Genomic DNA, 24,040 nt, shown 5'->3' with positions numbered 1-24,040 from the left:
TTTTATTTAACTGAGTTTTTAAAAAACAGTATAAAAAATTAGAATAAATGCAGTCTGTAACCATACACAGCTTTCAAAAATATTCTTTTTTTTATTTTCCAGAATCTTCCTGCTGATATTAAAGAATCCATAACAGATATTATTAAATTCATGTTGCAGAGAGAATATGTGAAGGTACATTACCATGCTGTCCATCAGTATCACGATTATGAGCTTATCTAGGTTGTGGTATAATATGTTCATTTGATGTGGAAGTATTTTACACAGGAGCTTTAAGAATAAATGTGAAATGAATTAGTAAAAAAACAAACAAAAAAACCTCAAACCTTTTATTTTCTAAATCATTGACAGCTTGATTATTAAGGCATTGAGAATAAACTTTTCTGACCACATTGGTTTTTTTAGTCATTTTTAAGGTAGGTGTAAAAATCTTCAGAGCATGAACTGGATATTGGCAATGTTCATTTCATGAATGGGATTGGATTTCAAAGATTGTTCAAGATTATGGCTTGGAACAAATTTTCCCATAGAAACAATGTTATGTAGATTAGTTTCCCAGGCCAGTTATAAAAGCCTACTTAATCCGTAATATAGCTAAACTATTGTACTAACGATACAATGGAATTTCACCACCCTTTATGCTTGTATGAGAAAATGTTCCAAGTAAGGTTGCCAGAATTTATCTCTCCTATTTCAGAACAGCAACAACAGCAGACCCCCTTGTTAGGGAAGACTTTTCCCCTTGCCTTTGGTGTCTTTAGTCCTGAATGGGCTCTAGGAGGTTGCAGCAGTGGGACGAGCTCCCGTGTCCCAGCACTCCTGGGGTGGAGTTCAGAAAGGGGAGTGGAAGGCTGTCAGTTTGGTGCAGGGGAATGTAAAGAGAATGGCCTGCTGTACCAGTAGTGGGGCTTGGAAATGTGCCTGTGCGTCTGGCCCGTAAGCAGAGTCTGAAGAGGGAAGCTTCTAGTAGTATTGGCTCTCAAGAGTGTAGGACTAAGGAGCTGCAGTGCAGCTGTTCCACTGACCCTTCCAGAACAGTATATGGGGCTCTGCCAGAAAAGCAGGAGTGCCAGTGCTTATCCCTGTGCTCCTTTGAGTATCTGTACTTAGAGGGTTAGCTGGCATTCCCGGTTGACAGGAGCCTTGTGCTAATGAGGCTCAAGTAGTGATTTTACTCCCTCTGAGATCTAGTTAGCTTTGTCAGAGGAAATGTTTTTGTTTTACGCCCATAAATTTTATTCTTGGGTAGTTTCTATTAGTTGCATGGTAACTTAGGAAAGGCAGTTGCCTTGGAATAGGTAGATATGGTCACCATCACTGCAGAAAGATCAAGTCACTTGTCTACTAGCCAGCGTGCCTTCCCTTTTGTTACTCTTTGCATTTTCATATTTGAGAAGCAAGTGAGTTTATTTTGTGTAAACTGCAGAAGAACCAAGAGACTTTAATAACCTATTTGGATAGCTTTCTCAAAAGATGTTTGGGGAAACTAAATATTGGAAATTTTATCAGTTAATATCCAGTGTTAAAATTGACACAAATCAGAATCTGTGATAAAAGTGTGTAATGTGCTCTTTTAAAATTAAGCCTTATAAAACTGAAGAGAGCAAATTCAAATTTGTCTTCACGGTAGAAAATGATCTTCCAGGTAACCTATTTGTAGCCCCTGATTTTTAAAATCAACTCTACATATCAGTCACATAGGAATTTGATTTTTGAAATTAAAATCTCCTCAAGACTTGACTGTATGAGCCTCTCCAAAGTTCTAGGGGTCTTTCAGAATTTACTTGAGTTCTCTTTTATTCTTTTTTCCCCCTCATAGGTAGCCAGGGTTGGTTTAGAAAGAGGGCCATTTGTCTTGATTGGTTTCTGTTTTTTACGTTTTGCAGCTTTTATTTTAAGGTTCTTGGCAGGTGGGAGGGGTAGAGGGGCCAAAGTGAACCGATCTCATCCTGTAACTATTCGACTTGAGGGTTAGTATTTAATCTCTGTTTACACATCTGCTGTGGACCCGGTGTGATAGTCCCAGCTCACAGAGCCCCCACTGCTTTCAGAGGCCTGCACTGCCGTGCGGGCAGTGGGTTTAGTCGGCAGTGGGTTTAGCAGGTTGGATCGTGAAAAACCAGTTGGCCTCCATCTTGTACTTGTGACCACCTGTGGAGAAGACTGGGTCTAAAGGACACTGAACTAGAGTTTTTGTCAGTGCATCAAATTACCTACCTGGTAATTCCAGATCTGAAATGCATTAATTTCCAGCGCACAAAGGCTGCAAAGGAATGTTTGTCTTTTTACTCACAGGATTAGCTTTGGTTTCTGGTTTTCCACGGACATTTGTGGTCTGGGGCAGGGCAGTCTATCACCTCGTTATTTTAATTTCTTTTGTTTGAATAATGGGAATGGTAATACTTTCAACATGCTCAAGAGATGGATGAAAATTATGTCACAAAGGGCTGTGAAATATTTTACAAATTGGGACCAACCCAGTATTTTTTGCTTTTCTGATCTCCTGAACTTTCTTTTTTTAGGCTAATGATGCTTATCTTCAGATGGCCATTGGAAATGCCCCTTGGCCCATAGGTGTCACCATGGTTGGTATCCATGCCAGAACTGGTAGAGAAAAGATTTTTTCTAAGCATGTTGCACATGTTTTAAATGATGAAACACAGCGGAAATATATTCAGGTAAGCAACTGGGAGGGAAAGAAATTGCTCTGGAGGTTAACATTATACAAATCCCAAAGTGTCAATTTTGAGAGCAGAAGAATTAGAGCAAATTGGATATGGTATGCTAGGACACAAGTCCACTTTTTGTAAACATGACTTCACGGAATTAAATAGAAACCTTGTAGTTTCATACATGTCACCAGACGGGGTGAGGTGTTGTGCTTTAATTACTTTAGCATTGAAATAATACTATTTCAGTTGGCTTTGGGAGTTTAGTGAAGAAGGACTAATTTAGACCATTGAGTAGTAAGTCTCATTTTGTTACTTTCCAGAAAGATTTATTTAACATCTACTGGGCTAAAAAGAAGGTATGAATAATAATAACCTGGCTTTAATCAACTGTTAATTAAACACTGTTAATTGATTTTCAGTAACATTTAATGACCCTTCTCGACATAAGAGGTCCAAAGATTTGGTTAATAGTTTATTTTCTTACTGTCCTTTGTGCCTCGCATAAACTCATTTGCATTGTTGTTGGGTAAAACTTTTCTCCTTAGTGGGGGGGAGAAAGTCAACTGTTATCCCACTCTTGCCAAATTGTCAAAAATCCCAGACTGTGTCTGTATAATGACTTGTGCCGGATGTTAATTCTAAAGTTTGAAGATGATACTCAGGAAGTTTACTTAAAATGTAAAATTTGCTTAAAATGCGTAACATGCTTTCAGATTTTGTGCCAGAGAACAATTATTACCACATTCATGAATTATCTTGTTATGCGATTTCAATTCCAAGTGCTGAAGATTAACTTGTGTGTCATGCTTTATGCCTTATTCATATATATTAACATTTTCAAATAGGAGTTCAACTTGACTCCCTAATATGAATTGTAGAACTTACAGAGTTCAAATATACTTGTTGAGATTCAAAGGCCTTTCCATTTTTTAATAACCACCAGTGACTGTATTGGAGGCAAAAAGCTTTTATTTCGGTGGGGGGAGGGGAAAGTCGAAAGTCGTTTGGTGTTAACAATAGAAAATGGTTTCCGGTGATTAAATTTGCTAATTGTGTTCAACTGTACCATGGCCAAAGCCATAGTGTCAAAGTTCATCTAGCTATATAAATTGGTTGTTTTTGTATATATATATAAATTGTTTTAAAGACAGCTTTTTGTTTTGCAACAATGGCATGATTCCCATTTCCCCACAAACTTATTTTCTTCTCAAAAATATATCTAGCATTTTTAAAGATTTCTGGTTTACTTTTGGAAGCTATATAATGACCTGCTCTTCTTCCATTGGTCTTCCTTTTTAACTGTTACCTTCCCATTAAAAAAAATAAGTAAATCCTCCTTTTTTCCCTAAGATGATTAGGGAAAATTGGTAAATATACTGTACTTTAGAAGGATGTTTGACTTAAGCCCAATAATTTTCTTGTGGACAGATGTTCATATGATAATACAGTCAGGTGGATTCATAGCTGATTGAGTGCGGGATGCCACAGAGTATTGAATAATGGGTCCATGTCTATCTGGGTGGATGCTAGTGAGATGTCATGGGGTTCTTAGTCACCTCAGTGCTGTCCTGTTAAACATTTTAATGACTAATTTGGTTGACTTTATGGAGAGGTTTATCACATTTACAGACAACAAGGGTAGGGTGTGTGTTAAGGTAGAAAAGACATTGGCATTCTAGAAGTTCTTGGCTGAAAGAAAAAAGATTCTAAAAAAAATATTTAGCAAGGATGAAAGGAAAAATTGAATCCAGTGGCCCTGTTGCTTGAGTATATAGTCTGAGCAATGCATATATGAGGAAGGATTAGGGAATTGAGTGGGCTATATGTGCAATAAAATTAATAGTATAATATGGCCGCTACAGGGTCTAATGAAAGCTTATGCTACATTATTAGACATCATAAATTTAGTATAGGTTCCACAAGGTATAAGAACATAGTTCAGTGTTAGATACTCAGAATCTAGAACAGTACCTTAGTTAGTGGTGGGTGCTCAATAAATATTTGCTGATTGAATATTGTATAGGACAAGAAATGTGAAAATCTTATTCTTTCTGTCATCCTTGAAAGAAAGGATACTTTTGGTGGGGATCTGAGCAAGAGAGCTGTGGATAAGGGTGGAACTTTCTGGCAGAAAAGGGGGTAAACTTGTCCTATAGTTAAGAACCAACTAGTATAGGAAGGCAGACGCTTTTTTTTTTTTTTTTTAAGATTTTATTTATCCATTCATGAGAGAGACACACACACACACGCACGCAGAGATAGAGGCAGAGGGAGAAGCAGACTCCATGCAGGGAGCCCGATGTGGGACTCGATTCCAGGTTTCCAGGATCAGGCCTTGGGCCAGAGGCGGCACTAAACCACTGAGCCACCTGTGCTGCCCAGGAAGACACATTTTTAATCAGCGCAAGGAAACAATAGTTTTCTTTTTATTAAATGTTTATTTTTGGAATACAGATAGACTTACGAGAGGTTGCAAAAATAGGACAAAGAAGCTTTTTAACAGAAGTGCCCTGAGACCGGAGTAGGGGCGCTGGGAAGATAAGAGGGAGCTCCCCAGCACTTGATATTTGCAAGCATCAGCTTAACTGTTGCCCTTTTTGGTCCTTGGATAGCTTTCATTCTGCTCTGCTGTTTTCCCTTGCAGCCATTGATTAAACTTAAGGTTGTAAACTCACATGCCCATGACTATCAGTAGTGAGTGAGCTGAGCGTTAAGGAAACCTGACCCCCTGTGTTTTATTTTCCTGATTTTCATATTGGCCAAATTGAAGCAGTGTTTCATTTTGTCTCAACTCTGTCATAATGGGACAGTGCAGGCTAGTGTGAAATGTCAGCTGATGTTTACCCTCAGTGGTGCCGGAGTCACTTCAGCTCGTTGTTCCCTTGGAGGAATATCTATCAGTGTTGCTCGATTTTCACTTTTGTAATATGCCAATAATTTTTAATTTTTTCTAAAAAATTGTATGCTTCTATTTTTAAAATAAGAGATACCAAATTAAATTAGCATTGTGTAAGAACAAATAAAATGCTGATTTTTTATGTTTTACAATAAACCTATGGCTCTCAGCAGCTCAAGGCCAAAGAACACTGCCACTTCCATGTGAGAGTTTTATGAAATTCTTGGTGGCGGCGGATGGAGTAATTTGCCTTAGCAGTTTTGTCTTTTGAGTCTCCCTCCTGTTACTTCGGTGTTTAAGTGAGGTGGATTTGGACTAATCTTTATTTTATTTACTTATTTATTTAAAAGATTTATTTATGTGACAGTGTGCGCCTACACAGGTAGGCAAGAGCAGTAGACAGAGAGAAAGGGAGGAGACTCCTTGCTGAGCAAGGAGCCTGATGTGGGGCTTCGTCCCAGCATCCCAGGATCGTGACCTGAGCCGAAGGCAGACAATTGACCTACTGAGCCACCCAGGCTGCCTCTGGACTAATTAAAAAGAAACACTTTAAATATATTATTTGAAGTTGGAGTCAGGGGTTGACAAACTTTGTCTTAAAGGATCACGTAGAAAATACTGAGGCTTTGCGTTTCCCGGTGTCTGTTGCACGTCCTAGGCCCTGCAGCTGTAGTGTCGGAGCAGCTGGTGGCTGCGATCCAGGCAAACTCCACTTAGGCAGGAGGCCAGTGCCCATGGACCCATTTGCTGACCTCTGGTAACCGCCTACCCCACACATCTACCTCAAGATACTTGCTGAATAGGTAATTGTGGAAGTCCTTCAGTAGGGTAACTATTTCTTTTTAAATGGAGGTACCATAAACCTCAACAGTGTGCAAGGTGTACTAATCTTAATTGTACAACTCAGTGATTCTCCATATGCATCAGAATTTATCAAGATGGAAAACATCTAGATACAGAACATTTCTGGTGGCACCTCACAAGTTTGTTCATGCCTCTTCTTGGCCCAAGTCCTCTTGCCATCAAAAGTAACCACTCTTCTGACTTGTATAACTATAGGTTAATTTTGCCTATTTTTGGACATCATTTAATGGAATCTTGGAAGTATGGAATAATTCTTTATTTAGAAATCCTGAAAAAAAAAAAAAAAAAGAAAGAAAGAAATCCTGGTGAGGGGGGATGCCTGGGTGGTTCAGAGGTTGAGCATTTGCCTTTGGCTCAGGGTGTGATCCCGCAGTCCTGAGATCCAGTCCCACATAGGGCTCCTTGCATGGAGCTTGCTTCTCTCTCTGCCTCTACCTCTCTCTCTGTCTCTCATGAATAAACACATAGTCTTTTTTAAAAAAAAAAATCTAAAAATTAAAAAAAACCTAGTGAGAAATATCTGTGTTAGGAAATATGGTCAAAAACAATTCAAGGGGCTTTTTTTTTATTTGTACCATGATTTCAACTTGGGGTTTTATGCAAACCTCTGTAGAATTTAAACTGAGAAAGTTGTTTGAACTGTTCTCTTGCTCACAAAAATTAAACACACCGCAGGGAGAGTTTTTGTACCATGCAGATCAAAGGAGAGTTGTATAGTTTATTAGCTAGCCTCAAATCTGGGGTCAGATTTAAATTGGTATTAGTAACTTGAAGAACTTTGTTCTGCCAAATGCAGATGTAACCTTTGGCCCAGATTTGGGTAAAGCTGCTTCTATACAGATTATAGGAAGCTCTTGGTTATTGAGAGACTTTATAATTCAGTCATTTAAAGACATGTACTGAAAAGGTTCACCTCTTGGGCGTTCTTTACTTGTCCTTAAAGACAAGAAGGAAGAAAAGCTGAAATGGACATCAAGTGGCTGTTTGCTCTGCAGGTCTCCTTCTGCACCTTGTTCTCTGGCTTTTATGCACAACTTTGACAGGCTTCCTTGCTTTTTGGCTTTGTATTGGAGTAGGCAGTTTGAAGGACAGGAAGACGTTTTGTAGGTGGGAGAAAAACAGATTTGGGGTGTTTATTTCCCTGGCCTTCTCCCTATGGAGTCCCTAGGGCACCTTCTACCTGAGTCCTGTGGCTTCTCTCAGGGGGCCGTCTGCATACAGTTACCTTTTCTGGGCACCTGGAACCACTCCCTTTTCCTTGCCTGCTTCAGAGCAGGCTGGTTACCACTTCCCAGTATTGCAAGCCCTGGGGTACTGTACTGTCTCTTGTTGGTCCCGAGTTTTGCCCATGCCCTTGTAAAGTTCTTGGAATTGCTACCATCAAGTTTGTGTGTGTTTTTTGTTTCCTGCTGATAACATCCCTGATACATCTAGATTAATTAATATGTGTTCTGTGTTACAATACAGGTTTCTTTGGGGATTAGATGATTAAGGAGTAATACTCATTTGTAATAATTTTTCTTAAAGTTGTAACATTCTAAAAGGCAAATGTTGTTTTCAGTAATATAAGTTAGTAAATTCCCTAGTAAAGACATCATCCCAGCATTTTCTGTCAGTTATTTCAATCCGTATTTCAGGTTTTGGCATATATACTAGCATTTGCCAAACTTATTTGTTCATGGAACATTTATAAATGTATAATATACCAATGTATTGCCCCAGATGGTAAAACAGACACTTTAATCACTGCACTGAGTGGTCACACAACTTGATCCATACACTGAGTATACAATCATGGTTAGCTGGTAAACATTCTCTAAGCACCAAATTTTATGTCACACGTGTGGGTCATGTGGCTTCATGCTGCCTCCTGGTATTCTTGGCTATGATCGACCAGTTCTTAAAGGCAGGTTATTGCGTGGTAGCATACTGTTTGCCTATTTAATACATTCTACCCTATTAAACGTTTAGAGAAAAATACCGCTAGCATTTATCTATCACATACATCACCTTTTAATACCCTAGAAATCCAGTGTTCGGTGGAAACACATTTTGGGGCATGATGGTGTAAGCAGTGCATGCTTCTTTCTCAGCTGGCATTGTAACTGATAACATTTAACTTGGGTACTCAGTCTTCTGTTTTTCAACTATATGCTTGAAAAAAACAGATCACCCTACACTGGGAAAGCCTGCTAATCAAATAAAGGGACTCTTCCCCCAAATTGGTCATTTAGTATAAATTTTTACTAACTTAGCAAGCAGGCAAGTGCTGTTTTCAAAGTGGAATTCTCACTTGTGATTGTACTTTATTTGCTGTGAAACGATGAGCCTGTGAGCTAGAAATATGTTCTCTTAAAGAAGCATTCAGACAAGTGAAAAAGTGCAGCTCTGCTTCTTGCTGTAAACCATAAAGGCAGACTGAGTTAGTCCCAAGTTATCAGTTTTAAGTTTCCATTAAGTTTTGCAGATACTGAGAATTTTTATACTTTTGATACTTGCAGTGGGACTTTTCATCATCCCAAGTAGTAAGATCCAGATGAGTTATTTAAAAGGTAGAATGAGTTATTTAGATGAATGCAATTTTAATGATCTTGTGTGAAAAGAATTCCTTTAGACAGTTTTTGAAGCATTGGCCTTTTTCTGCCTAACTGTGTGTTAGTTGAAATTGTAGAAATTAACTTTTCACTCTTAAATGTGTGTTTTTTGAATGTTCTGTTTCAGGTCAAATGCGTATTCCTTCAGTCCGAAGTCAGGGTTAAATTTTAACTTATGTGTCTCATGCCAATTCATTCCTTTTCTACCTTCTGGCAGCTCATGGACAGAATTTTAACTGGCTAGGTAGAAAATGGCACTCAGCTAATCTCTTACTCTTCACACTCTTGGACTGTGTCACTAGATGGATCTGTTCCATTTTCAAGACTTTGTTCTTACAGTGTAGAGTAGTGACAGGTACAGAAATAATTAATGTGATGCAATGTCTTTATACCTCAGTACAGAGATTACTTACGTACAACAAAATCATCCTCAAGTCCTGGTAACTAATGTGAGTTTATAAAAGAAAAGGCAAGTCTAGCTAAAGAATTGTGATTGTGGTTTGGTTTGGTTTGGTCTTAAAAAGTTACTGTTTTCTGCAATAATAAATAAAATGCTAATTTTTAAATAAATGCTACTTTTTTTAAAAAAATGTATTTATTCATGAGAGACAGAGAGCGAGGCAGAGACATAGGCAGAGGGAGAAGCAGGCTCCTCACAGGAGCCCAATGTGGACTCGATCCTGGGATCTGAGACCTGAGCTGAAGGCAGCTGCCCAACCACTGAGCCACCCAGGTGTCCTAAAAATGCTAATTTTTTAGTGGATGCAGGTTGATGTAGTGGTTCATTGATTTATCTGGCTATAAGCAACTTTCATTATGCTGAATTTGTATCCTGTATCACGTGCTATAATATACCAAACTATCTGTATTTGATATTTTGATACTCTATCTAGCATATTCTGTAATGCTTTCAATTAGATATTTGGAAAATTATGGTGAAATACACATAAAATTTACCTTGTTCATCATTTTTAAGTGTATCGTTCCATCAGTGGACCTTTTATTTAAGTGCAGATATTTTCCTTGAAACATACTCATTAAAAATAATCAGTTTATGGGATGCCTGGGTGGCTCAACGGTTGAGCATCTGCCTTGGCTCAGGGCATGATCCTGGAGTTCCAGGACCGAGTCCCACATCGGGCTCCCTGCATGGAGCCTGCTTCTCCCTCTGCCTGTGTCTCTGCCTCTCTCTCTTGTGTCTCTCATGAATAAATAAATAAATAAATCTTTTTAAAAAAATCAGTTTGGTTAACTTTGTTTGGGGAGGAGTCATTAAGGAGCCATTAATATAAACTGTGTAGAATTTGGAAGAATCTAGATGTGGGGCTCCTGGGCCAGACTGGGGCTGATAACAAGGGAGTGGTTGAGAATTAGGATAAGTAGGCCAGAAGTTCCTTCTCCCTTTCCCAAGTGGGCCCTCTTGTCCTTCTACTCTAGCAGAAAGCTGACTTCCTAAGGGATTTGTCCTGTTCAGGAAGGGTGACCTGCCCTAGTAAAACACGATATTTAATTGAGAGTCTGTGTATTGACAAATGAGACCTGTAGTTCCTGTTCTCCCCCGGTTCCTCTGATGTTGGAAGCTGGGCTTTTACCTTTCCACTCAAGAATTCAGATGATTCAGGGACGCCTGGGTCAGTGGTTGAGTGCCTGCCTTCAGCCCAGGATCAATTTCCGCATCCGGCTGTCTGCGTGGTGCCTGCTTCTCTCTCTGCTTCTCTCTCCTCTCTACTCTCTCTCTCTCTCTCTTATGAATAAATAAAATCTTTAAAAAACAAAACAAAACAAAACAGGATTCTTCTCTGTGAACTGACTCCAGAGAAAAGATCCACAGTTACTAACATTCAGAATTCCTCTAATGAAAAAACTAGCTTGCCTGCCTTATTGTCTCCAGATGAAGTTCCACTGACAAGCCCTGCCCGTTTAGGGAGTTTCCCTCAGCCCTTCAGTGCCTTGCTCGTAAATATGAACCTTCACCCAGTATCATCAGACCTTTACAGAAAATTTATAATGTGAAAGAGACCAAAATAAACACATAGAGAAAAAGGAATTCAGACAAAGAGTTGTAGTAAAAGGAACAGAAAAAAAAATTTTTTTAAAAACCCTTCAATTAAGGGACTAACTAATATCCTTAGGTAAGGCTGCAACCGTGAAATAAGGACAGTATGCCAAAAAGAAAAGTCAAAATTTGCTCTTAGAAATTAAATATTATAGCAGAAATCCAAAAGTTAAAAGAGACATCGTACTCCCTACATGGAGCCTGCTTCTCCCTCGGCCTGTCTCTGCCTATCTCTCTCTCTGTGTCTCATGAATAAATAAAAGTTAAAAGAGAGGGATAAGAGAATGAGGGAATCATTCTAGAAGACTGCACTATTCAGATACTCGGAAAAAGTGAATGGAGTGATTGGTGGGTAGAAAATAAGGAATTAATACAGAAAAACTTCCCAGAGCTGAAGGATAGGAATGTTCTAGAATGAAAAGAGCTCAGTAAATATATAGTAAATGAACAGGAAAGCTCTCACATCAAGACCTAGTATAATGAAATATTGGAAGGCCAAAGATAAAAGACTTTAAATGCTTCTGGAGAAAAGAAAAAACAGATCATTTACAGAAACTCCGGAATTCAGATGCCATCGTACTTCTCATTAACAGTTCTGGAAGCTGGGAGACAGTGGATCAGTACCTGTGTCATAGCAAGGAAAACAAATTTCAACTCAATTACATTCTTCTCTGAACTGTCAGTTAAGTGTGAATATAGGCTAAAGATATTTTCAGACAAGTCTCAAAATGTCTTAAAAATGTGACCTCTCACATCTTCTTTGGAATCATTATAGCTAACATTTCTTTTGTGCTCTCTGTGTGCTTCCCTTTAGCACTTTAGAGGAACAATATGAGGTTGATGGTATAATTTCTTTGTCTTATAAGTGGAGAAACTGAGCCATGGAGAAGTTAGTTCCCAAGGTTACACCGCTAGGAAGTGGTGGAATTAGGATTTGAACCCGAGTAATCCTAACTCCACTATATTGTATTGCCTGTACTTGAGGATGTGCTCTGCCACAGTGAGTGAGGGAAACCAAAAAGGTCCAGCAAACAAGATCCAGCACAGGAGTGGATCAAAAGGAGGTGCCAGATTGGAGGGGAAGGGAGGCTCTAGGATAGTAGAGGCTCTAGGATAGCAGTACAGAGAGATCTGTCCTGGAATTCATTTGTTCTAGGTCAGAACATGTAGAGGGCTCCAGGAGAAAAATGGAACAGATCTATGACCTGTTATGTTCAGTCATATTGAGAGGAGTCTACTGGTGGAGAGTAAATTGGTAGTATCTACATAAGCAAAAAGATGGGGAAAAATAGGAAAGGAAATATCATAATATACTCTGCGACTCTGCTACGAGTAATTGTGTAGACAGTATAAAACTGCGTGTAGACACGCAGTAAATCCTGCGTGTTGCATTCACTAGGAATTGTGATTGGGGAGGATAAGGAAGAGAAAAGTGTTTTAGGTGTGTGTGCGCCTTGAGGGGCCAGCGGGTGTGGTGTAAGAGGATTAAGCCTCCGCTTTCACAGTAGGAAGTCAGTACAGACTATTTTGAGGCAAAAATAATCAAGCTCTGTCAATATTTAGAAAGATGGCAGTAAATAGAAGAAACAGGAGATTTAAAGTGGTTGCCTCTGGGGGTAGTGGAATTTAGGGATTGGAAAGAGAGGCAGAAGAATATTATTTAAGTAATAGGTGACTTTAAAAAACATGTATACACGAAACATGGCATTATTTTTCTATCTCAGCCCATAACCTGTGTGTCGGCAATCTTTGATGGTTCTACATTCAAAGTAAATCTGTGATCTGGTCCCTTCTCACCACTATTGCTGGTGCCGTGTGAGCTCAGCCACCAGCCTCTCTTACCTGGATTACTGCAGGTCTCCTGCCTAGACTCTGAGCTCTTATTCTTGCTCTTTACTTAAAAATAAAATTTTGGGCAGCCCGGGTGGCTCAGTGGTTTAGCTCCACCTTCAGCCCAGAGCGTGATTCTGGAGACCCGGGATCGAGTCCCACATCGGGCTCCCTGTATGGAGCCTGCTTCTCCCTCTGCCTGTGTCTCTGCCTCTCTCTCTCTCATAAATAAAATAAAATAATAAAATAAAATAAAATAAAATAAAATATTAAAATAAAATAAATAAAATAAAAAATAGTAAATAAAATAAATAAAATAAATAGTAAAGTAAAATAAAATAAAATAAATAAAATAAATAATATATAAAAAAATAAAATAAAAATAAAATAAAATAAAATTCTTTTAAAAAGTAATAAAAATAAAATCTTTAAAAAAAAATCTCTACACCCAACATGGGGCTTGAACTTACAACCCAGGATGAAGAGTTGAATGCTCTTCTGACTGGGCCAGCCAGGTGCCCCATATCCTTGCCCCTCTTCAGTATCTTCACAGTATCAGAGCAATGCAGTTAAAATATGAATCAGATTATGATGCTCTCTTGCTTAGAGGTCTGCAATGGTTTCCTGGTTTACTTGGAGTAAAAGCCAAAATGCCCTTCTGGCCACTCCCCATATCCACACACCCCTTCCCTGCTGTATTTTTCTCCATATCATTTATCATCTAACATTAGGTGTTAAAGATACTCATTTTTCTTGTCTGTGTTCCCTCAGAATATAATCTCAATGAGTGTCGGAATTTTTTCTTTGTATTTCCTGTATTTTCAGCCTAGAACAGTACTTTGCACACTTTAGCCTCTGAATAAAGACTTCTAAAATAAATGTATTGCTTTCATGGAAATAAAAATTATGTTGAAAGGTAGCACCAGTTTTTAAGAAGCTATTTGCAATAAGCTAAGCTAAGCAAGTTCATTGTTTTACTGGTTTAAGCATCCTCAAGCAGTTTAAAACTGAAATCCCGAGGGATCTAATTGAAAAGATTGGTATCCGTTTGGAAAATAACCATATGCTGTCCTGACATTTCACCCCTTGAAAAACTGGTGCTGTGTACTATCAATCCTTTCTGCAAAAATGTATCGTAATGTTTTATGGTAACTATTTATGACTCAGACTTGAATTTCACAACCTTTTGGCAGCTAAGATTTCAGACAGGATACTGGTATTTATTTTTAAATCCTAGAATCTGCTTAGTGAGGTTAAGTAAGCATCACAGATATCTCCTATAAGGAGCCGATAGCCAGGATTCCATTTCTTACAGGAAAAACTACGTCCAGCAGTCTGGACACTGGCTTGCCTTGTATGCGCTCGGGATCATTCTTGCCCTGTGTCGGCTAAGGCTGCCTGCGTTTCCTTGGGGTGCTCGCTCTTAGCCCTCTCCCTTCTCACCTGTTGATTTGGAAAATTTAAGGTGCCAGACTCGTCCTATCACATATATTTCCAGGGCTACAGATTACAGTCCTGTGTATAGATGATTAGAATTCACACCGGGAGAAGCTGGACTGTGAGAGGGAAGGGTCTTCATTCTGAACCAAGGACCTGATCAGCACAGGGGACGCCGCATGAATGAAGAGCAAGGCAGGCAAATGATCTTCCTTGGCACTGTGTGCAGAGGTCATTTTGGAAGTCAGTTGAAACGTAACCTTCCTCCACATACCTAGCTCTTAAGTAGCATGATGTGGATGCTCTTTGAATCTTTGAAAAACTTGAAGTAAAATGTTTGAAAATCATGATTCTCAAGATGTTGAATATGTTAGATTCTAGTTCAGTATATATTTGAAGGGATTTCTGTTTGTGTTGTCTAGTTACTACTGTGGCACCGAAGAGATTTTGCAGGGACTTTTTGTTGTCGTCGTTCTTGTTTTAAGAGCAGATGATATTTCATTGTATCATTTTGAGGAAAGATAATGAATCCTGGGAGAATCTTAATTAAGCAGGCAGTGTGCTGTATACATTTTCATATTCAGTATCCGATACAGCTCTGACCATAGTCAGCCTTTGGCTTGTGATAGGATTTCATTCTTCTTGTTACTGTGATAATTAGCTGGGTGACTTCAGTTTTTCTGTACCCAAGGTGAGAAACCTTAAAATAGTTTGTGCCAGATACTGCCTTGTGGGTCATTAAAATTAAGTGCCGCTATTCTTGGTGATGGTGATTTATATATAGATTGCAGTAAAGCATTGGGTAGAGCGTCGTCTTGTTTTGTTTACTGGTAGAAAAAAAAAGAGTTAATAGGCACAGCTCTTCCTGGAATTGTTCTGGAGAGATCTGTAGTGACGTATTGCAGGTTTCTAGTCATGTCCCTCTCCTGTTGGTGAATTTGGATAATGACTTAGGGGTATGTTTGCTCAGTGGTGGATAAGAAAGTGCAGAGAGATAACTAAAAACTAAATGCCAACTAAGGATGTTGGAAGCTCACAGACTCCGAAGGATGAGCTGAAAGAGACCAAGTGAATTCTAATAGTGACAGTTCTTGTCAGCAGTTTAAAAAGTGACTACAAAGTTATAGATGGGTCAAGAACTGGCCAAACTGCAGAAGAGATTAAAAAGCACTTGATATTTGTGAGACCCGAATACATGTGTGATGTAGTTGCCTGAAAAGAACCAGAGTGTGGTAATGGATGCCAGAGGTACAAGACAGAGACAGCACAGGAGTCTGTCCACTGAGCTCTGAAGGATTAGCCGGGTGAGGTTTGCAATGCTGGATTATGTCCTAATGATTATATTAGAATGTTTTTATCATGTATTATTTTGTAATACAAAAGAATACATGTAATATGTAAGTTATGAGATACAAAAAAAAATCTATCTAAAGGCCTTACTCCAGGCCTTTAAGGCCAGCTTAAGAACTAGGACATGCTGAAGATCATTGACAGTTTTCCTCCTCTACCCCAGAAATTCTGAATTTGTCATTGCTTTGCTTTTCTCAAAAGTAATTTTACCATGCTAGGTTATTTATAAGCCATATATTTTGTTTTAAATTGTTTTTCAGTTTTATTAAAATGACATACTTACGTAGCCCTTGCCACTTTATTTTTTTACATTCAACGTTGTTTCTGAGATTTATGTACATCATTTATTCTCATCCAGAATCCCTCATCAACAGAATTCCCCCATAGAACAGGGCTGATGATTTGCGTGGTTCTTAATTCTTGAGAGGATGGTACATACGTAGCACTTGCTAGATACATAGCTGCTGTCTGGGTACCTAGCGTGGGTGTGTTAGCTGGGCCGTTTGGGCTCAACTCTCTACTGGAACCTGCTGGAGTTCTAGTTAATTCATTTTTACTGCTGTAAAACTTTCCATTTGTGAGCATACTAAAGCTTATTCATATATTCCCTCAGAACATTTGGGTTGTTGCCAGAACTTTTGTTATTGTTGGGGACGGTTTTGCTCTGTGTTCAGTGTATCCTGGGTGCACGTGAACAGACCCTTCTCTCCATGTGTGTCTATCTGAGTGGTGTCACTGGGGCTGCTGCATTTCAGGGGGGACATGGGCAAACCAGCATAGAGATGGGTACTTCAGGACAGTGCAGCCATATCATAACCAGTCTTTGCTTTTCTTGTTTTCTTAGGGATTGAAGAGGTTAATGACCATTTGCCAGAAGCACTTTCCTACAGATCCATCAAAATGTGTGGAGTACAATGCACTGTGATATCTGCATGTGGTGTCTAAGTAACAAGAAACTGCAGTGGATGTGGTACCGACTTCAGGAATCACCAGCAAGAGCAAGGGAAGAACAGTGCAGCCTCCTGTGGTTCCGTTCTCCCCATGCTACTCTCTCGGTTATAAGAAATGGTGTTGGCTCTCCTGTCACCTCTGGCTGCAAACTGATTTTTGTGTCATTTACTATAAATAGGCAAGAAATTAAGTTCTGAAGACTTCTCCTCGAATTTAAATGTGTAGACAACTGTCACAGAAGGGGGTCTAACGGGACCTCTTCCTTCTAGACCTGAGAATTGGCAGTTAGATGATTAAAAAGGAACATTTAAGGATGGACTTAATTTTTTCTGTAAAATATGATAATTTTCACATTGTCTTTTATGTAGCATTTATAAAAAGTATTTTTATATATTTCAACAAAAATATGGAACCATTTAATGAAACTTTATAGTCCTTAAACGTTGCTGAACTTTTGCCATCTTGCAATAGAATTGGAATGTAAATGTTATTACTGTTAACTCAAGTGTTGTTTTTCTTGCATTTCAAGGCTTGCTTTTACCTTCTAAGGAGTGTAAATTTTAGTATCTGTCACCTCTCGGGACAGAAAGAATTAACAGGAAATTGAAGTTCAAAAAAGATGGTATGTTATGTCAATAGAAGTTTAAGTTAAGGAACCCCAATGCATCGAGGTTCAAGGTGAGATAGTGGATTGTCAAGCTAGCCAAGGACAGGGACGTTTTGATGCCACTGGTTCTTCCCTGACCAGGACTGCCTGCAAGTCTCCCCGTTGCCTGGCCTGTGCTGACTGCTCCTCCAGACTCGACGCCGCTGGGCAGAGGAGCAAGGTGCCAGGACTCTGGTCACTGCCCAAGACAGTAGGTCATGGGTCTGAGTTGGCACAGACAAGGACTTCTGAATTGCACACAGTGTCCTACCCAGATACTGGTGATGAATTGCTGCGCTCTGCAAGCTGAGAGGACTCAGTTAATAGAGGAAGGTGGGTGAATGGAGTGGACCTGCCCAGGTGAAGTCGGGTGTCGGACAGCAGTAAGGGGGGACTCCTGAGTCGGCACTGCCGAGCTGGAGATTCCCACTCTCCCCCCATGAGTGCATGACCCTGGGTGTCACCTACCCCATCTCCGCCTCATTTGCCCCATCTCCAAGTGGTCTTGAGGAATTGGAGTGTATACCTCAGCGTGCTGTTGTGGTGGTCAAGTCAAATAAAATGCTTACCACACCGCCTGGCAGTTAAGAAGAGCTCAATGAATATTGGTCCTTGTGTCCTTGTTGCTAGAGTGTTGTCACAGTAGTGTTCCTGAACCCTGTGCTAAGGGGCAGTGTGTGTTCATGTCAGGGTAACACCAACAACAGGGTGCTGGCAGCAACAGCTGTTACTGAGCAGGGACTGTTTTGTGCTCTGACTGCCCCACTTGCAGCCAGTTTAGAGTTGAAAAGGTGAGAGGACGTGGTAGGAGGTAGAGTCAGCTGGGTCGTAGGTGGGGGTAGCTTCACACAGATTCACCATCCCCTACTGTGGCCCCTTTGGGGAGGGCTTGAAAGCCTCTTGCAGTTGGTCACTTGTGTATGGCTGTGCCGATCGGATCATTTCTGCTGGGTGTTTGCACAGGGTGGCCGAAGCCCGCCCTCCTGAACTGAATCAGGCTCACTCCCTACCCCCCTTCACACTTTGGAAACCATTTCTTTTTTTCTTTTTCTTTTTTAATTTATTCACAAGAGACACAGAGAGAGGCAGAGACACAGGCAGAGTGAGAAGCAGGCTCCATGCAGGGAGCCCGATGTGGGATGCGATCCTGCGACTCCGGGATCATGCCCTGGGCCGAAGGCAGTCGCTCAACCATTGAGCCACCCAGGCGCCCCTGGAAACCATTTTTTATGATTAAATTAGGGCTTAGGAGAGCTTACTCCAGGGCAAATGAGAGATAGACTTTCATAAGACAGGACGATAGTCTGGACTCGAGTTATGTAGTCTTGTGTCGGACTGGTTGATAAATAGTGTTGAATGAATACTCCCCCAATTGCTTTGTTCAGACCGCAGCATGGCAGTCCATTGATTTCGTGTCATTTTCCATTTGCTGTTAAATAACGCTCCACATAAAGAAGAAACGATCATGTGACACCTGTGCCTTCCAGAATTGATCTGTATGGATAGAACGTTTGGCGGGGTGGGTGGGGTGGGACGGTAACATTCCACAGTCTGTCAATGTCAACCATTTGGGGCTTGGGTAAATGGGAGCAGGTTCTTAGAAAAGTTTTCCGTTTCCCTGAAATTAAAGGTCTTCTGGTAACTATGAATATGCATGTGGCTAAATTGAAGAGTGACCTCTCGTGTTCTCCAAATCATGAAAATTTTAGTTCAGCAGATACTGCATGCTTGTGTTTTTTAGTTTTAGTTCTATTAATGGTTTTAGCTATTTTTAAAATAATAAAAGCATCCTTTAAAAATCACTCCGAGCCCTAAAGTAAACCTTCTTCCCTTTCTGCTTTACTGCCAGCCAAGACTCCTGTCCAAGGGAGTTCTGTCTTTCTGGATTCGAATATAATGCAGTGCTGGTTTTCTCTCAGAGGTGATGCTGCATTTCCTGGGAGTGCTCTTGCCAACTGCAGAGACCAAGCAGCATATTTTAGCATTACAGCACAGAGTCTGTAACGACCTGGAAGCCGTGGCTGTGCTTTCAATCTTTGGGGGAAATTAGGAAAATAAAGTTGAGGCCAAAGATAATTGAGGGAGAGAGAACGAGGATGGTTTAGGTCTCCTGAGGAGGGTGGGGATGGTCTGGAGAGATGCGAGCTGGGAAGGCAGCTGTCCCGAGTCACAGAACTCGGGATTTGCTCTGAGCTCAGTGAGAACTGGGAGGAATAGGAAATAGGATTGATAGCACCAGGGCTTCTTGGGGGTTAAGTTCTTCCATCTGGTGATTTCCTGACCTGCCCTCACACTTCAGATTGCCCTGGGTTTTGACCTCAGTAAATACTCGAGAACTACAACTGTCTTTTTTTATTGGAAAGAAAGCAATTTATTCTGAAAGTGAACGGTTTAGAAAAGACCACGGTACAGGGTTTCAGAGTCTTTGGTAGGTTTGAATTTGGGGATTCCTATCACTAGCCCCTTTTCAGCCACACCATCTCCCCCTTTTAATGCTTTAACACAGAAGGTGGTAGAGCTTAGAGGGGCAGCTTCAGTGAAAGGGGGGCATTAAGTAGCAGTATGGCGATTTCCTTTGTCTGAGGGTCTGGGAGATGGGCCTCCCCCAGTGCACTCCCGTTGGAGCCCCTCGCAGCCCAACTTTATCCAGTAGAAATGTATGGTATGGGATCATATTGGGAGTCCGGAGCTGCAAGCACTTTCTCACGGCCTAGTTGTGTAAGAGTTTCCAGCTGTCCGGAGTGTGAAGAGCCAGCGCCAGTCCCCCGAGGGGTCATTGTGGGAACACTGTTATGGCAACTGGTTTTCATCACAGACCCCGTAGCTCCATTGGCTGAATTATGACCACACGCTAGTACTTTAATGGTTAACAGTATATTCTGAAAATCTTTTGAAATTTAAAAATATGTTCTGGTGGTGTGGAATAACTAGGGGGGAAGCAGTGTGGCTGGCGGCGGTGGCCGCGGTGTGAGCTGACCCCATTCAAGATTTTGGAGCCATGATCATTTTAAAAAATGAGTTGCTTTTTTTGTTTTTAAATACTTGCCAGAACAGTGTCTTCTGAAAGCACTGATTACCTACTTATTCTTCCCCCGTTGTAAATTCGGAGATCCTTGGTGCGACTTGCTGGAACTACTAGGCCTGGCGTTGCCCGTGGACATTCCTCTGTTGAACCAGGCAGCTCCATCCCATCAAGTCTCCTCCCCACCTTGAAGCACCAGCTCTAAAATCGTTCTCGGCCTTGCCTGACAGCATTCAGGCCGGACACCTGCTTTCACCGTGGAGAGCAGCTAAGAAGTTTCGAGCTGCTTGTCGAGTTTAGCGGTGGCCTCGGAAATGTTCACTGAGCTTCCTCCCACGACGAGCAAGAGTCCTTTGCGCAGTCTGCTCTGCATGCCTCTTGGGACTCCCGGTTTGACAGCTTGCCGAAGCCAAACTGCCTTTCCCATCAGACTGCTCTTTAAGGCTTAGGAGCAGTTGCAGACTCGGTGTCACCATCTGAGCCTGGGCTACAGGTTCTGCCCTCTGGTGAAGCAGGAGTGTTAGAGCTGTTGCTTTTGAAACATTGGGACCACAGCTCCAAGTAAGCAGTAACAAACACGTAATACATCCATAAATCACTGCAGCAGAAGCATTCCCAACCTCTTCTCTTGTATCCCTTTAAAACATATGCTGGCTGTGACTGCAGGCTGGTGTACAATGCATCAGTGGGCTGTGACCAGTAGTTTGAAAACCATGGATTGAAACTATCAATGATCAGTAGAGGTAAGGATGGAAATGGCCTGGAAGATGATTTCAGGGCAAAAGGACTCTACTTTTATTTTTTAATTTTTTTATTTAAAGATTTTATTTATTAATGAGAGAGAGTGAGAGTGGCAGAGGGAGAAGCAGGCTCCATGCAGGGAGCCTGATGTGGGAATTGATCCTGGGTATCCAGGGTCAGGCCCTGGGCTGAAGGCGGCGCTAAACCCCTCAGCCACCCGGACTGCCCAAAAGGACTCTACTTTTAAAAAGCTCTTTAGATACAGAGGTGCAGAGAGAACACTTGAGTGTTCAAGTTTAGTGTGGAGTTTAGCAGATGATACAACCTTTCAAATGCTAAATACTTCCGAAGCAGTAATTCTTCTGTCCACCAAGAGGAGAATAACCACAACCGCAGCATGTAGTTGGCAGTGTGGATAGCCTTATGCCGGCTGTCCTTGTATAAAGCAAGATGAAACGCGGCATAAAATAAATGAGGTGAGAGGTCGGGTTGAGGCAGAGAGGGATACGTAGAGACCAGTAACATGCGTCAGATATCTATTCAGGGTTTGCTCAGGCCTTTAGAGATTACTTCCCAAGGCTCAGGGAGAGCTTGGATTATGGTTCTCTTCATGTAAAACTTTAAGCAATAGTGTTAATAGCAAAATGGACAAATCAGAAGATATAGGTTTTTCAAAGTAACTAGCACCCAAGTCGGGAAAGATAGTGTTATTGACACCCCAGAAATCTCATACCCCCTTCTGGTCACAACCAGGGTCCCAATGTCTAATAGCACTAAAGAACAAAAAAACAAAAAAACTTTACTGCTATGAAATGTAGTAAATGTACAGTTCATCCATTTAAACTGTGTAGTGGAGTTAGGGTGTTCATAGTTGTGCCACCATCACCACAATCTCAGTTCAGAACATTGCCTCAGCTCCAAAAGAAATCAGTTCCCATTAGCAGTCACTAGTAGGCTTGCTTTGGCTGGTTTGTAATCTCACTTGTAAGCGGACTCTGATAATGTGCCTGACTTTTATGTTTGGTTTTTTCTGGTTTCTGATCCTCATGACGTGTGTGTAGTTGTGGTCACTCATTCTCATCACTACATCCCACGATTTATGTTTCACCATCGATAGACCTCTGAGTTGGTTCCAGTGATTGTATGAACGTTGTGTACACGTTCTTGGGTGAATATGAATCTCCGTAGGGCACACACCACGGGGCGAAATGTCTGGGACATTGGGCTATACACAGACTCCGCTGTATTCGATTCTGTCCAGGAACTTTCCAAAGGGCTCGTATAGTTGACACTCCCACAGGCAGGATTCGAGATTTCCACGTCCTGGCCACACTGACAGAGGACATACCCTCTGTCATTTTTATTTTAGCCTTGTGGTGGGTGTAAATGGTATTATGCTGTGGCTTTAATCTGCATTTCCCTGCTGACAAAGGTGAGCACCTTCATATGCTTGCTCCGTTTGGATGTTCTTGTGTGGCTCACCTCTGTGCTACGTTACTTTTTATGCAAAGGGGAGAGAACCTTATTAACTAGCTCAGATATCGACATAATCCTTGTTACCTGTGCCAGGTCGCATAAACATCAGATCATGCGTCAGGCTTAAGGTAACTCCTCGTGCTGGTGTGGCTCAAGGACGTAGGATCTGAAAGAGAGGAAGTCCTGAGAGTTTTTGCATTTTCACTACACTTCAGTTTTAATAGATTATTCTCGTATCGAAGACTTGGCAGTTTTCTCTTTGGTGTGTGAGTCTGTATGCCGTGTGTATGTGTGGTGTAGACACTGCTAGAGGCTCGCCCTGTTTTCATTCTCTTCCTCTGCTCACAGAAGCTTAATAGTTCAGAGCTGCAGCGTGCAGTTAAAACTCCCTGCTCTCCTAGGATGCTTTGAAGTTAGGGTTGGTTATGTGACATGTTCTGCCAATAACCTGTGGAGAGAAGTCTGTTGGGTGGGACTTCTGAAAGCTCCTGCTGTTCTAAGAGCAAGAAATAGACTTCGCTGACGGAAGGCTTCTGCCCTTTGTTCTTTTCTGGAAAGTGGCTGTGCTTCAGATGCTTTGCAGCCATCCTGCAGCCCTGACGGTGAGACACACATGGTAAAGGTGGCAGGGCTGTTCTTGGGTGGTCTCGTGGAGTCACTGTATAAAGCGCGAGCTGCTTTGGTAGGGTCCTCCGGAGAAAGACCAATGGGAGCTGTATGTATGTACGTGTGTCTCTATAATATGAATGATGTAAATATATCAATATATGTTGAAATGTAGCGATTACATATGATTACATGAATATATGTGTATTTTAAGGAATTGGGTCCTGTGATTACAGAGGCTGAGAAGGCCCGTGATATGCTTGCTGTCTCTAAGCTAGAGACCCCAGAGAACTGATGGTAGAAATTCCAGTTGGAGCCCAAATGCTCGAGACCCAGGAAAGCCAATGGTCTAAATCCTACTCTGAAGGGAAGAAGAAGATCAATAGCCTGGTTCAGCAGTCAGGCAGAGAGTGAGGGAGCGAGAGAGAGAATGTGCACGCACATCTGGCACCCTGTGTTCCAGTCTTGTCGACACAACAAAATTAACTGTCGCAGCTGCCTTCCTCGGGGCCTCCTGTTTTAGGAGAGTACTATGGGGTCATTTCCCAGGTGTTCCCATATATGCCGCTGGATTCAGTCCCTAAGCAATATGTTCGTTACTCTGATTTCTTGGCTTTCAAAGTCCTTGAGACTTGCGGCGGGTGTGGGATGCTGCTCTGTGGGTGCGGCTGCCTGAGCCCGGGTAGGATGGGACCTGGCCTCGTCCTGCTGAGGTGTAAGTGCACATAACTGCGTCTGAGGGAGGTCAGCGGATGCTGGCAGCAGGTCACTTCAGCTGCAGAAAAGCCCTCCCTCAGGCTGATGGTCAAGGCAGTCGAAGACAGCCAGGTACTGGAGACCCAGAGGAGTGCCTCTGGCCAGCCGCGAAGATTCTATCTTCCGTCTATTAGACGGAAGCG

General features: G+C 41.4%; 1 protein-coding gene across 6 annotated transcripts in view; it reads left to right on the top strand.

Moving 5' to 3' along the window:
* Positions 1 to 19,098, top strand: part of PRPF18 (pre-mRNA processing factor 18) — an 83,367-nt gene extending 64,269 nt beyond the window's left edge. For all 6 annotated transcript variants that reach the window (XM_072749496.1, XM_026016333.2, XM_026016324.2 and 3 more), the window contains 3 exons: positions 103 to 174; positions 2,523 to 2,678; positions 16,544 to 19,098. In XM_072749496.1, coding sequence (XP_072605597.1) covers positions 103 to 174; positions 2,523 to 2,678; positions 16,544 to 16,624 — 309 coding nt within the window. In that variant the 3' untranslated portion in view covers positions 16,625 to 19,098. The remainder of the gene's footprint in view (positions 1 to 102; positions 175 to 2,522; positions 2,679 to 16,543) is intronic.
* The last annotated feature ends 4,942 nt before the right edge of the window (positions 19,099 to 24,040 follow it).

This window comes from Vulpes vulpes, chromosome 2, assembly GCF_048418805.1.
Source record: "Vulpes vulpes isolate BD-2025 chromosome 2, VulVul3, whole genome shotgun sequence".
Lineage (NCBI taxonomy): Eukaryota > Metazoa > Chordata > Mammalia > Carnivora > Canidae > Vulpes > Vulpes vulpes.
The sequence above is the reverse complement of the archived record's forward strand: the minus strand, read 5'-3'. Positions and strand labels throughout refer to the sequence as shown.